Source organism: Crocodylus porosus, unplaced genomic scaffold (assembly GCF_001723895.1).
Source record: "Crocodylus porosus isolate Cpor-Errol unplaced genomic scaffold, CroPor_comp1, whole genome shotgun sequence".
Classification (NCBI taxonomy): Eukaryota; Metazoa; Chordata; order Crocodylia; family Crocodylidae; genus Crocodylus; species Crocodylus porosus.
This window is the reverse complement of record NW_017728932.1, coordinates 17,955,752-17,970,247: the sequence shown is the minus strand read 5'-3', so window position 1 is coordinate 17,970,247 and position 14,496 is coordinate 17,955,752. Positions and strand designations below refer to the sequence as shown.

The 14,496-nt window shown below is 49.0% G+C and overlaps 1 protein-coding gene across 2 annotated transcripts in view; it reads right to left on the bottom strand.

Moving 5' to 3' along the window:
- Positions 1 to 14,496, bottom strand: part of MYO1C (myosin IC) — an 85,405-nt gene that overhangs the window by 43,963 nt on the left and 26,946 nt on the right. Inside the window, exon 1 of one of the 2 annotated variants that reach the window (XM_019545880.1) lies at positions 4,745 to 4,921. The exons of the other annotated variant lie outside the window; for it this stretch is intronic. Coding sequence (XP_019401425.1) covers positions 4,745 to 4,762 — 18 coding nt within the window. The 5' untranslated portion in view covers positions 4,763 to 4,921. Of the gene's footprint in view, positions 1 to 4,744; positions 4,922 to 14,496 lie in introns of those variants that run through there. 2 annotated transcript variants of the gene reach the window in all.

The window sequence follows — 14,496 nt, the reverse complement described above, 5'->3', positions numbered from 1 at the left end:
ACGAGAGTCTCCTTTTGCATCAGGATTTCCAAACCACAGCATTTTGGAGCCTCCGGGAAAAGGTGACTGGACAACCAATCTCAAAGAAGCAAAGAAAGACCAGCAAAGGATTAAAAAGTTTCTACTCATTTAAGAGCAAGTGACAACTAAACTCAAAACAACCATCAGCCCAGTGCCTCTGGCAACCCTCTCTTCTTGAGGCCTGTGTGGATTCTGAGAGTCCCTTGAAGAACCCAAACAGCGAGTGGGGCTATATAGTGGAGGAAGGCTTTAAGGTCACCTACAGCATCTAGAAACACAAGTCCTGTTCAAACCCAATGGGATTACAACTCAACAAATCGATGCTCACATTTGAACATCTGCCATAATGCACTGCTCTACTTGCTGGATAATATCTATTCAGCAGAAAGCTATTAGAAGGCTGCCACTCCACTGGAAGTCAGGCACATTCATCCTAATACCAATATTAAATAGGCTCAACCAGCAATTCCAGAACCAGCTCCTGAAGAAGGAGAAAAGGCGGGGAGACAAAGTCCAAACATGGACATGAAGGGAAACCCAGGTTGATTCCTTACAGCTGGCAAGAAGCCAGACAGAATGAACAGTTATTGATCCTACAGACAGTTACATTGGAGGTGACAATGAAGCTGTCACCAACTAGTGTCACATTTTTCAATAGATATTGTCATATGAACACCTGGAAAGACTCTTCCCCGATCTCCACTGCACTCTGTAGCCAAGGAAAGAGACACTTGCAGGCCCCAGCTGGGCAGCAGCAGGAGAACAAGTCACTTGATTTAGCATGAGCCTCAGCACTTTAGCACACGCGAGGTTCTGGGATTGTACAGTGTGCAGATCAGTGAGTTCCTACAGACGAAGAGGACAGTGAGAAGGCAACTAAATAAAGCAGCCATTAAAATCAGGGATGAGTAACCAAGTCAGGCAGGCAGTCTTCCCATCCACACGCAAGGCCCTTCCTGGACAGTGATCATCAAAGTGCGCAGCCCTGCTATAAGCCACAGGAAGTTACACAGTATAGGGACAAGAAATATCATGTTACTTAGCATATGGCAAGGTAGAGTCACGCCTTTACAGGGCAACTAAATAAGACGCACAGAGAAAGCATGAGCTTTTGTGAACTTAAGTCCACTTCATCAGATGCTTGACATATGACCAGTAGCTACGGCAGAAGAGAACTCTCACTGAACGCACGGCAGTGTCTTTTGTAATGATAGCCCGCTTTTAAGAGATGCTGCATTGGCTCAAAGCTAATTTTTAAGATGATTCTCATTCTGCATATGCATCTTTTTAAAAAATGTTTAAAAAGAAGAAAAATTGACAATTGTAGCCTCAAAAGAAAGAAAGGACATCTAGTACAGGGGCAGCCAGACTTGACAAGGCAAGAGCCAAAGGGATGCTTTTGAGATGCACATGCTGGGTCAACGATTTGCACAGTGCCCCAGCTCAGATAATACACTTGCTGTTACATGGCTTTCTTCAGGAGCTGCATTTGAACTACTCAAAGGACACATGAGGCTTAGTGAGTTGCAGGTTGACACCACTGATTTAGTGCAAGACTATGTCTAATGGTCTTTAGTCACTTCAGACAGACAACAACAAAAGATCAGAGTTTTGACAAACACGCAGCAGGGATCATCGGTCCTGGAATTCAGGGTTGGCACTACCTTGGAGGAATAAATGGGACCGTGGCAGCCTTGCTCAGTGGCTGCTCCCAACAGACTTGCTCTCTCCTTCCTAGCAATGTCTACCAAAGCAATCAGAGGAGAAGGCCTGGAGTCTGGACCGGGACGTTACTGGAAGCACAGGGCCCTCCACACTGCCACGTGCTCAGAATCTGGATTTCTGTTCCTGATGTTGCCCTCCAGATCACCAAGTGGGGAGGGAATTCACTTCCAAAACACATGACTCTGGGAAACGGCTGAGGCAGAGGAATGCCACTCCCTTAGCCAACTCCTTTAAAAACAAACAAAGGAGGTTCCATATTTAAACCACTAAATAACGAGCACTTTAGAAATACAAGTGACAGGCTGAAGGGGAAAAAAAGACTTATTTTGCCTTAGCAAAGTTTTCTGTAACCTGCCCACCAGCAGCTTTTCTTTTTCAAGCTGGAGATGTGGAACCTGTCTTTGCCACTTGAGCTTCATATCCCTTTAACTGCCTCCAGTGCGAAGTGGAAAAGGAATCATGCTGGTTGTGTTGCAGATATAAATGAAGGGGATGCAGCAGGAAGCAGATAAGACTGCAAGCATAAAGAAAGGAATTTAGTATTTTTGGTAAATAAAGTCGCAGTTATTGCGACCCATTATTACCATTTATACAGTGTCAAATGTTTGGAACTTTGATGTTTGAAGACTGCAAGGCTTCTACCTCACCAAGTTCACAATCTAACTGAGATAACGAATACTGACACACCAGAAGCAAAGGGAAGGCAATACTGCTTATATAAAAAGAAAAAAGCAGATGCTATATTTGCTTCTATGCTTTATAACCATGTTGTTGATTTTGTTTTCTTTGTTTTAAAGCAAGCAGGAACTAGACAAGTCTGGCACAGAGCTCAGCAATGGAAAGAACAAGAAGTTTTAAGAAGGGAGTCAAAAGATAGCGAGTGAGTCCACAAGCTAAATATAAAACAGCGGTAAAAAAAATGAAGCAAGCAGAAAGATCAGTGAGGCTGCAAGAGCAACATCCTGGGTGTTTGCATTTAGGGAGTGGGCATCTTTTTGCTTAGTAGGTAGCACAACTGTCCTAGCTTCTTCTTCTTGTTGTTGTTGTTTTTAATATATGCTGCTGGTTTTGGCATCCATGATGGCATTACATGTGAACTTAGGTCATGAGCCTTGGGACCCGTGACAAGTTTACAGATGGTTACACAAGACTTTTTGTGGACTTCAAAGTCAGGCAGAGAGGGTACAGTATATGAAAGCGAGACAGGCAGGCCGTGCACCAATCGCCCACTTGGATCACTGTGGCCACTAGCCCCCCCCTCCAAGCCGGCCTCAAATCACCACTAGTGCTACAGCCCCAGCTCTGCTGTCCCCTCCAAAGTGCTGCTGTATTTCTCTCTCAACACCACGGCCTCTTCCCTCATTGCTACCCTTAGCTCATGCCACTGGGGCCCCACATCTAACCAGCACCTTCTCTGAGCTGGACACCACCTAGTCCCCACGTCCCTCAGAACAATCTGATGTCATGATGGTCTTCAGAAAACAATCTGGTCCAGGCAGAGCCAGCATTGGAGCATGCCTCTCAGTGAGCACAAAGGACTCTTCTACTCCCTCTTTTTCTTAGAGGGAGCATCAGACAACAGCCCGACAAGCACTAAACCAGACAGGATCAGCTGCTCGTTTCCTGCTACAAGCTGCACCCTGAGAACACAGCTCCCTGCATCCACCGTGGAGGACGCCTTTCCTAGGCCTCGTGGGCTCTGAGGAGATGATACACCTTCCTGAGAGCGCCCCGTAGTCTCAGAGGCCTTGTCTATAGATGGGAGGAAAGAGGGACATCAGCACTCTGCTACAGTAAGCAGGGCACTTGTGTTGGTGCTGCCAATAACGTCAGCTCCAGAGGTGATAAGACTCAGGCAGAATTATCATATGTCAAAGCCCACACTATTAATGTTAGCTGATGTTCATAGATGTCATAGACTTTGGGGCTGGAAGGGACCTCAAAGTTCATCAAGTCCAGCCCCCTGCCCCAGGGGCAGGAAGTCAGCTAGGGTCAAAGGACCCCAGCAAGTTGTTAGCACGCCAGCAGTCTCCCACTAATGAGAATACCCTGCGTCTAAAATAATACAGAGGGGCGTTCTGGAGAAGAGCCGAGCCCCCCTACTCCAGTTTTCTGTTTCAAGCAGATCGAACACAGGACAGTGCAAGAGACTTCCGCTGTAGCAAGGTATGAGATAACCTGCCTCCAAAGTAGGCCTCCTCTGAATCCCTGACAGTTTGCAACCTTACGCCTCTGGGTTTCAACGAGAGGTTGGTAACTAACCTTAAGTATAAGCTTTGGACATTCTTGCACATACACATGCCCATTTAACATCTATGAATCTCCTTGCTGGAGTTTGATGCGTTTCAGCCTCAGTGGAGTTCTACTGTCTAATTATGCACTAGGCAAACATGCATTCCCTTGCCTCGGTTTGCCAACCTTGAAATTAACTGCATATCCTCTTGTTCTTGGGCTAGGAGATGGGGAGGACAGGAATCCCCACCGTGCTTTCTCTAGCCTATCGTATGCGCTGTTATGTTCCCTCCTATTTGTCTCCCTGCTAGGTAACCATTCCAGGCTTTTCAGACTTGTCAAGGGTGGTATTTTTCCTAGATCATTCTTGTTACCCTTCTCTGGAACGTCCACAATACCGATGCAGACTTCCTGGCTACAAGTTGTCCTACCATAGACACACCCTTAGGGAGCAGGGTGGAAACAGGCCACAAAAATGTGTTTTCTGTCCTTGACATGGTGGCTGGCAGAGAGATAAGGCCCAAGTCACCGAGAAACACAGAGAAAGCACTCCCCTGAACACAGAAGACGCATGTGCCTCTTTCCACCCTGGCAGTGCTCCGGTACAGACCAACCCTAGTCTCTTGCAACCCTCTGTGCAACTCATCCTCAACACCCCTTCAAGCCCCACCCCAAATCTCAAGCAGGAGTTCTCTATAAGACATTCTGCCTGAAACACCCTCAGGCTGAATGGACTGCAGAAGAACAAAAGAGTTAAAAATCTTACCACGGCCCTGAACTTCATTTCTGCCCTCTTCCTGTTCCCACAGCACTTTGAGAGACCCAGTTCTGCTGCTTCTTAAAGCAAAGTCTGAGGACAAATTCTCTCTTCTGTCAGCTGCTTTTTTTATGACATTTTTGGCACAGTCAGGACTCACGCCCTCCCGCCTACTCAGCTCCTACTGGAGCCTTCTGGAGAGGGTGTTTTATAAATGAGGAGAGCGAAAGGAATTCTCCTCCCCTTCTAAATAGCAAAATGAGAGAGACAGACGCACAGACCGAGTGCTGAAACCCAAGATAAACGCAGCCAGCTGTCTGAGTAGGGAGCCCGAGCTGCCTAATGACAGGCAGAAATGGAAAGAAGAGGAATCAAAGAAGCAGGAAACCCTGGGCCAGAGCCTGCAACTCAAAGCCACAGGAAAGGAGGAAAAAGCCAGGAAGAACAAAAGGAAGAAGGGAAGGAGAGAAGACAGACAGGCTCGACTGCGACAAACGTTGCCTTCAGAAAGGCAGCTAAAAACTGGAGCAAGAGCAAGGGGGCTACACTGAAGCAAACTCCAACTCCCTCTGACCTGCATGGCCACAGCAGGGGCTCCCCCATCTGAAGCTGCAGCTTCCATCATGGTCCCAGCACATCAAAGGGATGGCTGAAAGAGACAGCTGGCTTGCCTGTCTTTGCAGGGGTTTTGCACAGCTCCCTAGCCACGTGTTGTGCCAAAATTGTCTTGCCCTGGGGCTCCCCAAAGCCAGGAATGCACCAGTGCAGATGGGACACCTGACACTTGCTCCAGATACTGTAGGACTGCTGCCAACAGGGGCTTCCAGGTAACTTCCAGGCATTTCACTGTGGGAGGGAGTCAGCCCCCACTCTGCCTTCCTCCCCACAAGCGCTGTGCTGGAGGCCAAGCAGACTCCTGAAGGGAATCAACTCCACCTGGGTCATTAGATTGAGAGCAAGGCAGATTAAGGCTACGGGATCACCCAAAGTGCCAGGCACTGTTCATACTTGGATCATTAAAAAAACATATTAGAGATTAGATGGAACAAATGCATTGTGTTCTCTTGCAATTGGAAACAGTCATGAGACAATGTGCATCTGCCCTATCTATCAGGACTTACCAAGCAGCTTTTTGAAAGCAGTGCCTGTTTGGACAGTGGCACAAACCCAAACCAGAATGTTCAATGTTTCTGTACAACTGATAGATATTTGGGAAACTCGCACACAGTGGATATTTGCTTCTAGTTGTTTGAGCATTGTTCAACAACAGCCAGCCAGGAAGAGCAAGTATAACATGTCTAAAAACTCCTCTGCTTTGTATTTTGCCACACTTTTGCATAAAGTTAACCCAGAAGAGACCTTTGTAGCCAACAAAGGGGTCATATGGTAAAAGGGGTCATCTGAGAAGGACCACCATGGATAATAAGCCTACATTAAATAAACAGCTTCAAGACAAAGTATAACCAGTCACTCCAAGAAAACTGAGGTCACAACAATTCAGAAATGCATGCCCACGGAAGTCATGAGCATTAGACAGCAACCCACTTTCTCTGCCTTATGAAATAGGTACTGTCACTGTATAAAAGGGAGCAAGGCCATGAGAAAAGATTAAAACCAAGTCCTGTAGCCTTATTTGGGAAAGGTCTCCAGTTTTAAAAGCAAGCGTCCAGGACAGGAGCTGAAGAAAAAAGAAGAGGCACCTGTAAGAGCAGAGCAGCAATATATGGGATGTTGCTATAATAATTTTATTGTTCTATAATTCTCATAATCTTTTCTCGGCATGTACGTAGCACCAATACAGTGAGCTAAACCACAATCAGAGAAATGTTTTACTTTCTCTGATATTAAAAAAAAGAAAAAGAAAAGAAAATTGTGATCAAATGTCTGATCTTGTGGTTATGACCTAAATAGGCTGAGGCTGGGACCAGGCCAGTGGGCGTGGCTGGGAGTGTGGCGTGGGCTGCCCCGGGTGGGAGCGAGCAGGGCTCAGCCCCATGCAGAGCGCGGGTGGGGGGCAGCCACACGCCTGGGCGAGCTCTGCTGCACGTCTCCCCACCTCCCCCTCCTCCCTCACCTCGCTGGCTCCTGGGACGCGCCCCCCCACCTCCCCTGGAGGGTAGGGGCGTACAGGCAGCAGACTGCAGCTCGTCCTGGACCCTGGCCCTGAGCTGTTACTGCCCTGCAACCCAGCCCCATGATCCTAGCCTCAGCCACCTGTCCCACTCCTAAACACTGCTCCCCACCCACCCAAAACCCACGGGGAGTTGCTGTGGGGGAGCTGGGGGCCGGGAGACGGGGGAGTGCTAACCCAGGACTCATCAAAACTCCCTGTGTGACCCTCAGGCCAAAATAATCGCCCACCCCTGGACTAATTCAGAGAAGCACGACCTTCCGTAGGCTCCACCTACTTATCACAACGGGAAGAGCCTGAAAAGCATCCCAGAGATCAGCAGCTGACAGTTTCTTACCTGGTGCTTATTCTACTTCAGACTGCTCTCTTAATCCATGATCTTAGCTCCAAGACTGAAGAAATGGCCTGCTGGAAGTCTGCACGAGCGCTGCCTTACCTGGAATCAGCTCTGGGTAAGAGGCGTTTTCACATCCCCACTATCAACATGTATACCTTGGCACAGACCTGTCTAACTTCTCCATGGGCGAGGGCCAAACAGCACACAGGCTGCAAGCCATGACCCACCCCCCCACTCTCTGATGCATTGTGTGGGTGCAGGAGCCCAGTCCCCAGGCTCCCACAGCACTACAGACAGCCCTGCCTTGTCCCCAGGACGCGGGAGCCCAGAAAACCTGCTGCAGCCAGAGTGATGTGGGGAAACAGCCCCAGGGCCAAGGGCCAGGGGCTGCAAATTAACCCCTTGCATGCCATGAGCAGCCTGCAAGCCGCCAGCTGGACAGCCTGGGCCGAAACTGCAAGTCTCTGGAGGCAGAGAGTACTTACTTCTCCCTCTCCATGTGAGCAGCACCCAGGACACTGACACACCACATTCACTGCTGCCTGCCTACCATTCCCTCTCCTACCATTCCCTTTGAAAGAACCGGCGTGAGGTGCTAACAGGAATGTTAATGAACAGGGGAGAGTCCAAAACAGACCACCGCAGATGCATACAAGTGTAAGAACCACCTCCCTGCCCTGAACTAAATGGGGACCTCTGAGGTTTGAGGTCTTCTGTCTCTGGTGTTACATTTGCTCTAGTGTAAGGCTCCAAACCACACACAAAATGTAATGCAACATATATCAATCTTACAGCACCTAATGCACAGATAAGAGGAAGCTACAACCATGAACAAAATAACCGGCATGCAGAGAGAGAGCTGGCAGAGCAGGGATTAAACTACAACAGGAAGTAGAAGCCACGTTGCCATAGAATAATATCCTTGTGGACAAGTTTCTGCCAAAAAGTTCTCCAAGAGCATCTCGGCATTTTTGTACAAAGGAACTTTTTCAGACTCTTCACTCTCAATACCCAAAAGACGCCCAGCTCTTACGGGGAGGAGCGTGCTCTGAGTCAGGACAGCACCAACAGGAGGCACATGGGAACAGGTCAGGAAGCCCAGACAGACAGGATTTGTCTAAAACATTGCTTCCTGAGTGACGTGGCTCCAAAGCGATACGAGCAAACCTTCCATTCCAGCTATGCTAAGGTCAGTGCCAACCTGTGCCTCATGCTAAGGACGGCTAACTAGTTCCAGTGCTCCTACACAGCAGAGATGCAAATCAGGTTTTCCACTCCTCCAACAAGGAGTGACTCACTGAAGCCTGGGAAGAGAGAGCCCTGGGACAGATCTGCTCACTGTTGATAAGCAACTGACCCCTGCACAAATTCACATTGCAAGCAAGGGGACAGGAAACTCTTCCTGCCAGCCCTGCTCCAAGAGGCTCACTGGTCTACAAGGCTGCACCCCTGGCTGCATGCAGGGAAGCCCCAGTGTTGCACCGTGATTTTTTTTTTCTCTGCAGATTCTGTTGCCTGGTTGAAGAGAACGCATACATCCCAAAATCATCTCTCAACCTCCGGGTAGATGCCATCAGTACCAGCCTCTCCCACACAAGCTAGGACACCCTGAAGGCAAACACTGAGTGTGAGATTGACATCACAGTTTGGGGAAAACTAGCCTGGGGCAGGGCTACATGGAGACCCCTTGCGACAGAAGCTACATCTTCCTTTGAGGAAAATGGTCTCACCCTGGAGGCAGAAAAAGGACAGAAAAGGAAGGAAAGCAAATAAAACTGAGAAATCCATGGTCCGACCCTCCCTTTAACCACCACCTGTGGTGTCTGCCAGAGAGCCTGCGGCTCTAGGACAGGCCTTCTTGGATAGCTATCAACGGACTCATCTGCAGCTCTACTCGACCCACGGGAGTGATCATCCTCGATCGTGAGGGACTGCTGCGGCTGACAATAACCTGTGAAAAATGTCTGCCTCACAGGAAGCACGCAGTGAGAGAGCACGGGTTCAGGCTGTATGGCCCTGGGGACACGCCATTTCTTAGCCAATAGACTCTAGTTATGAAATTACTTGCTTGAGAAAAATCAGACCAAAAGCCAAGGCCCAGTACATCTGCAATATAAAGGAAGACCCAACATTGCCAGTTCCTTTGGTTTGTTGGGACCCTCATCATAACATTGCTAGTCTTAAAGTACCAGCTCGTGGAAGCCCTGTGATTAGGAAAATCAGCTTTCAAGGTTGCAGAGAAAAAACCTGAAAATGCGATACCTATGTAACCTAACGTTTAAAAGTCAGAAGCCAAAAATCAAATTATTTTTTTAAAATGGCTGAGAGTGGCAGTATCCATGCTGTTTCAACAGTGAGGATGCAGGTTTCATCATCCAGTTCTTCCACAAGTAAATATGCATAACCCAAAAGTTGTGGAGTTGGAGGAAAGAGACACACCTTTGTTTGGACTTGTTTAATGAGATTCACTGTGTAGCTATGTATGTGGCAGGTCCCGTACAGAAGACTTGCATTAGTCTGGACAAGCAGAACAACTGGTATTTAACTCTGGCTATGGCACATATACAGAAATAGCCTCCCTGTTCACTTGGGTGAATACAGAAACCAGAACGGCTTAATAAGCCAAAGAGCTCTGCATGCATTCTTGTTTTCTACTCAATCAGTGAATCAGGAATTGCATAGCTGCCACTAATGATGGCCTCAGAACAAGCTCCACACCTTTAAAAGTCCCTTCATGCCACATGAAAGCAACCCGTGCATTCCACGTGCCGTCAGTCACCACCCTGGATGTGGCTGTCCCACGGCCCTCACTCGCATGCCCAGAGCTCTGGTAATTGCTACCAGCTGCCTGGTAAGAGAATTCGACAGAAATGCCCCACTTGCCCATTTATTTTGAATCCTTCAGTTCCATTCATTCCCAATAATAAAAATATTTAGTGTGCTCTTTTGCCTTGAGTTTGTGCAAGCAGTTTGGGAAGCTCTTTTCAGTCTGAGGCAAGAACTAGAAGGATTTCAAAGAGCCATTAAAGCAAACAGTCTGACTCAGTTCAGCTGGTACGCATTCCTCATGACTGCTTTCGCAAACAGTCTCTCCCAGTAGCAGGAGCCACATCTTCCTTTTAAGGGGAAAAAATGTTTTCACAGGAAAAGTTAAGCATCCAAGGTCTGTGCGTATCTCAATGCTCTCAGCAGGCACTCTCTTTTCTGAAAGCACACTCTGCACACTCCCAGAGCAGAACCCACTCCTTCCTCATTATCAAGCTTCTCCTCGCTCCAAAGGCTGATACAGTCATTCACTCACTTGCACAGGCAAAGCATTAGGAACTTTCATACCCAGAGACAAGATAGCAGAGTGAGAAAGACAGAGTAAACGGTATGTCTCAGCATTGCCAACTACATGGGAAAACAAGAACAGGAACTCCAGCTTTCTGGAAAAACCCATTTTATGTAGACCCTGAGACTACAAGACACAGCCTCCCTGCCCCATGGATACTGGCTATGGAGTGTGAGAAAAGTGCTGCCATCCCTGCATTTTAGATGTAGGAAACAGGATTTCCCTCTGCTACTCCCCCAGCAAGAACCCAGGGGAATGTTTCTAATAACAGGAAATAACTATATAAGGCCAAATCAGCACTATAATCTTTTGCAAACTGGGAAATGATCAGCAGACAAAATATGTACTGGAAAGGAAAGTGCACCTTTCGGAATGGATCTCATCCCAAGGGTAGCTTCCCAAAAGGCGAAGGTACATGGGGCAACTCCTCGCACAGAGGCAGAAGCAGTAAACATGGATGCCTCAAATTCAGCGATTCCTCCCTGAACACCAGCACTCTTCCCACCACCAAAAGTATGCCTGGCAGCATGGGGAGATCTGAGTAAACTGGTAAGAAGTGCTGTGTGCCTCTCTGTTCATCCATGTAAGGAGGAAGCAGGGAGTAAAATGGAGTCATAAAACAATCCCTGCAGAATGGCCTGTACTGCGTCTTTGTCTTGCGCTCCAGTGTTTGTTTGACATCTGCCAGAACGACATCCATCTCTCCATGATTAGTTTTGCCTCTGGGATTTCTAGGATGACGGGCACCCGGGCAGCACTCTCCCTATGACTCCAGCTGCAGCAGTAGCCCGGGTCTCTGCTCTCCCCATCCCTCCTCTGGCTTCCACTTCCTGCCCCCACCCCATGGAACAAGGCAGCATGGCACAGCTCCCAGTGCCGGGGGAGCTTGTGGCTGGGGAGCCGAGGTTGAGGCCAAGGGGCTTGTGAAGCAGCTAGGGGCAGGGCAGGACAGGGCAGGGCCACCCTTGCAAGGGCATGGTGCACTTGGGTGGCCTGTGGCTTGCACTGGTGCAGCCCACAGCGTGGCCTTAGCCCTAACCTGCAGCATCCACTGATAAGGAGAAGGCAAGAGTGTTCCCCACTTTGTGCTCCCATACACTTTCATGCACTGACATTTCACGAGCAGCGACATATCATCCTTAGCTATAAAGAATGATGTAAATTTCAAATAAGTTAATAATTATAACCCATGTAATTCTGGCTGCAGCATCGCTCTTAGACCGGCACGTGACTCGCTGCAAACCCCACAAGGCCAGTTACAAAAAGGGAGTTCCTATAATAAATGCTGCAAAAGGAAGCGAGCTAAGAGGCATGTTCCACTATACTTCCTGGCGATGAGTATCAGCTTCCATCCTTACTCTTATCTTGAGGAAGGCCATAGTTTTTCCCAGCTAGCCAAGATTTGTTGCGATAACAAACCAATGTAGCCCCACAGTTACCATGGCAGTGAGCTAGGTCTAAATCCCCAGACATCTTAAGCACACAAGACTTTTCTGTTGACAAGACTGCAGGTTTGTGGCAGTGTGTACAAGCATTTTGTACCCACAGCCTTCCCAGGTCCTCCTGTGCCTCATGGACAGGTATATAACAGGGATATGGCAACAGGGCCACAGAGTTTTTCCTGGCGGTCAAAGCCCAATAGGGATTTCCAAGGTGTCAGCTGGCAAGATACCCCTGAGCTGAGCCTGCTGGAGGCACCTCAGCATAACCTGAAAGGAGGGCTTGCTGACCAGCCGGCAGTGCGGAGAGCTCTAGAGAGAAGTGCTGCTTTCTGTTATCTTGTTTGAAGATTACAGACTGCTGAGCTTCCTACAGGAGATGCAGCCAAAGGCTTTGCTAGTCTATGCTTGCTTCCCAGAGGGGGCTTTTAATCTTTCACTTTAGCCTGGCCCTCAAATGGACTTCCACCAGACACTCAAACCTGGACCCTGTCAAAAGGCTACATGACAAAAAAAAAGGATGGGACCCAAATGGGACTTAACGCTTTTCCTCTCATCTAACAATTCCTTCCTGGTAGTATTTAACATTCAGCCTGTCATCATGGATTTATTAATCCCTGAAGACATTTAAACTGCTCTTTGATCTCTGCCTTCCTAAACATTTGTTTCTAATTTTCAGTTCTGACTGACAAACTGTAACAGGGAGTCTTAGGCTCCCGTTACTTTACTGAGAGAAAAGGCAGCAGGAGCTGAACAGGGGCTAGCCACAAGAAGGCAAGCAGCAAACAAATACTGCTGCCCATCACAGGGAAGGGGCACGCCTGCGGCCAGATAGAAGCACTCTGCCTGGGGGAGCTGGCTGCAAGGGAAGAGGCCCGTGGGGCACAGCCTGCTCGGCGCAGCAGGGAGGCTGCTCCAGCAGTGATAAGCTGCCACGGAAACCAGACTTCAGGCCCTAACCAGAAACCCCCGCTCAGGGAGCACCACCTGGCCGGAAGAAGCAGAGCTCAGGCTCCATATAAGCCTAGGGCCAGCGTGCTCGTGCCATTGTTCCAGTTTAATCCAGTGGTTTGGGTGTGGCACTAGGGGAGGTCAGAGGAGGTCCTAACGGCACCTGAGCCCTCCAAAGGCTAAGAGCCCAGGACACTGAGTGAGCTTTGGCCTGAAAGCAGGTGGCAACCAAGAAAGCTAAAGCAGGCCCAGTGCCCAGAGCCAGGTGGAGACCGAGCCAGAAGCCCAGGCAGAGAGAGCTGCCAGAGGCTCGGGGCCCAGAGCTGGGCAGAGGCAGGGCCAGGGGCCCAGATAGCGAGCCAAGGATGTCCAAGAAGGACTGATACCAGAGTCGTGGGGCTCAGGCTCCATGGAAGAGATGGGCTGGAGCCCAGAAGCTCATTCTGGCACAGTGGACTAGAGCCTGAGGGGCCAGCAAAAAAAAAAAAAAAGCAGTACAGGCCGAGACGAGAACAACTGCATAGGAACATCTGTGAAGCATAGGTGCTGTGTAAGGGTGGTCAGAGCCACTAATTGGCCCTTAAGGCTACAGGAGCCCCAGGGCACAGACAGGACAAGAGTGCCCACTCAGCTTAAGGGAGACCAGCAGGGTCCAGGAGGGACTGCTGGGGCTCACTCTAGGACCCGCAGGCAGCCTCCCTCTCAATTAAACACATCAAGGTGAGGCAGCCAAGTGAGGAGGGCAGGGCACCCTAGAGCTCAAGCCGGGGCAAGGGCACTGCAGTACTGCAGTCACCAGCAGGTGCTATGGCTGCCCCTGGAACCTGAACCTTGCTGTACAAACCACCATTACTTAATTTGCACAAAACTGACTAACAAATTTTGGAGAATATTCTGTATGTCTCCTATACAATCCGGATACTATATTGCCCCATCCACATGGTATAATTACTGTGAACCGGTTCACAGAGGCAGCCTATGCTGCTGCTGTCTGCAGTCATTAGTATGTGAAAGCTAATTAATTTCAGGAAAACAACCATCTTGGGACACTGACAATGAACAGAGAGGGCAGATAAGCAATCCCTTGTGTATTCAAGAACAGGTTGGTACAAAGTCCCAATTCTAAATGCAAACTCTAAATGTGTGGTTTCCCTACTGTCACATCTTGGACAGTGAGGCTGTTTGTTCAGTTTCAGAAAGTCTAATCCTGGGAGAAATGAAATGAAGGATTTGGCCTGTGCCAGTATCAAGAGGAATCAGCATAGTTTCATAGTTTCTAGGGTCGGAAGGGACCTGACCAGATCAACAAGTCTGACCCTCTACCATGGCAGGAAGGAGCGCTGAGGTCAAACGAAGCCAGCAAGGTGTTTATCTAACCTCCTCTTAAAGCCCCCCAGGGTAGGAGCCTGCACCACTTCTCTTGGAAGCTGGTTCCAGACCCTAGCCACCCTGACCGTGAAGTCGCGCCTCCTGATGTCTAGTCTGAATCTCCCCTCCGCCAGCTTGTGACCGTTATTCCTGGTCACTCCTGGCAGTGCTCAGGGGAACAGGGACTCCCCCAGTGCCTGC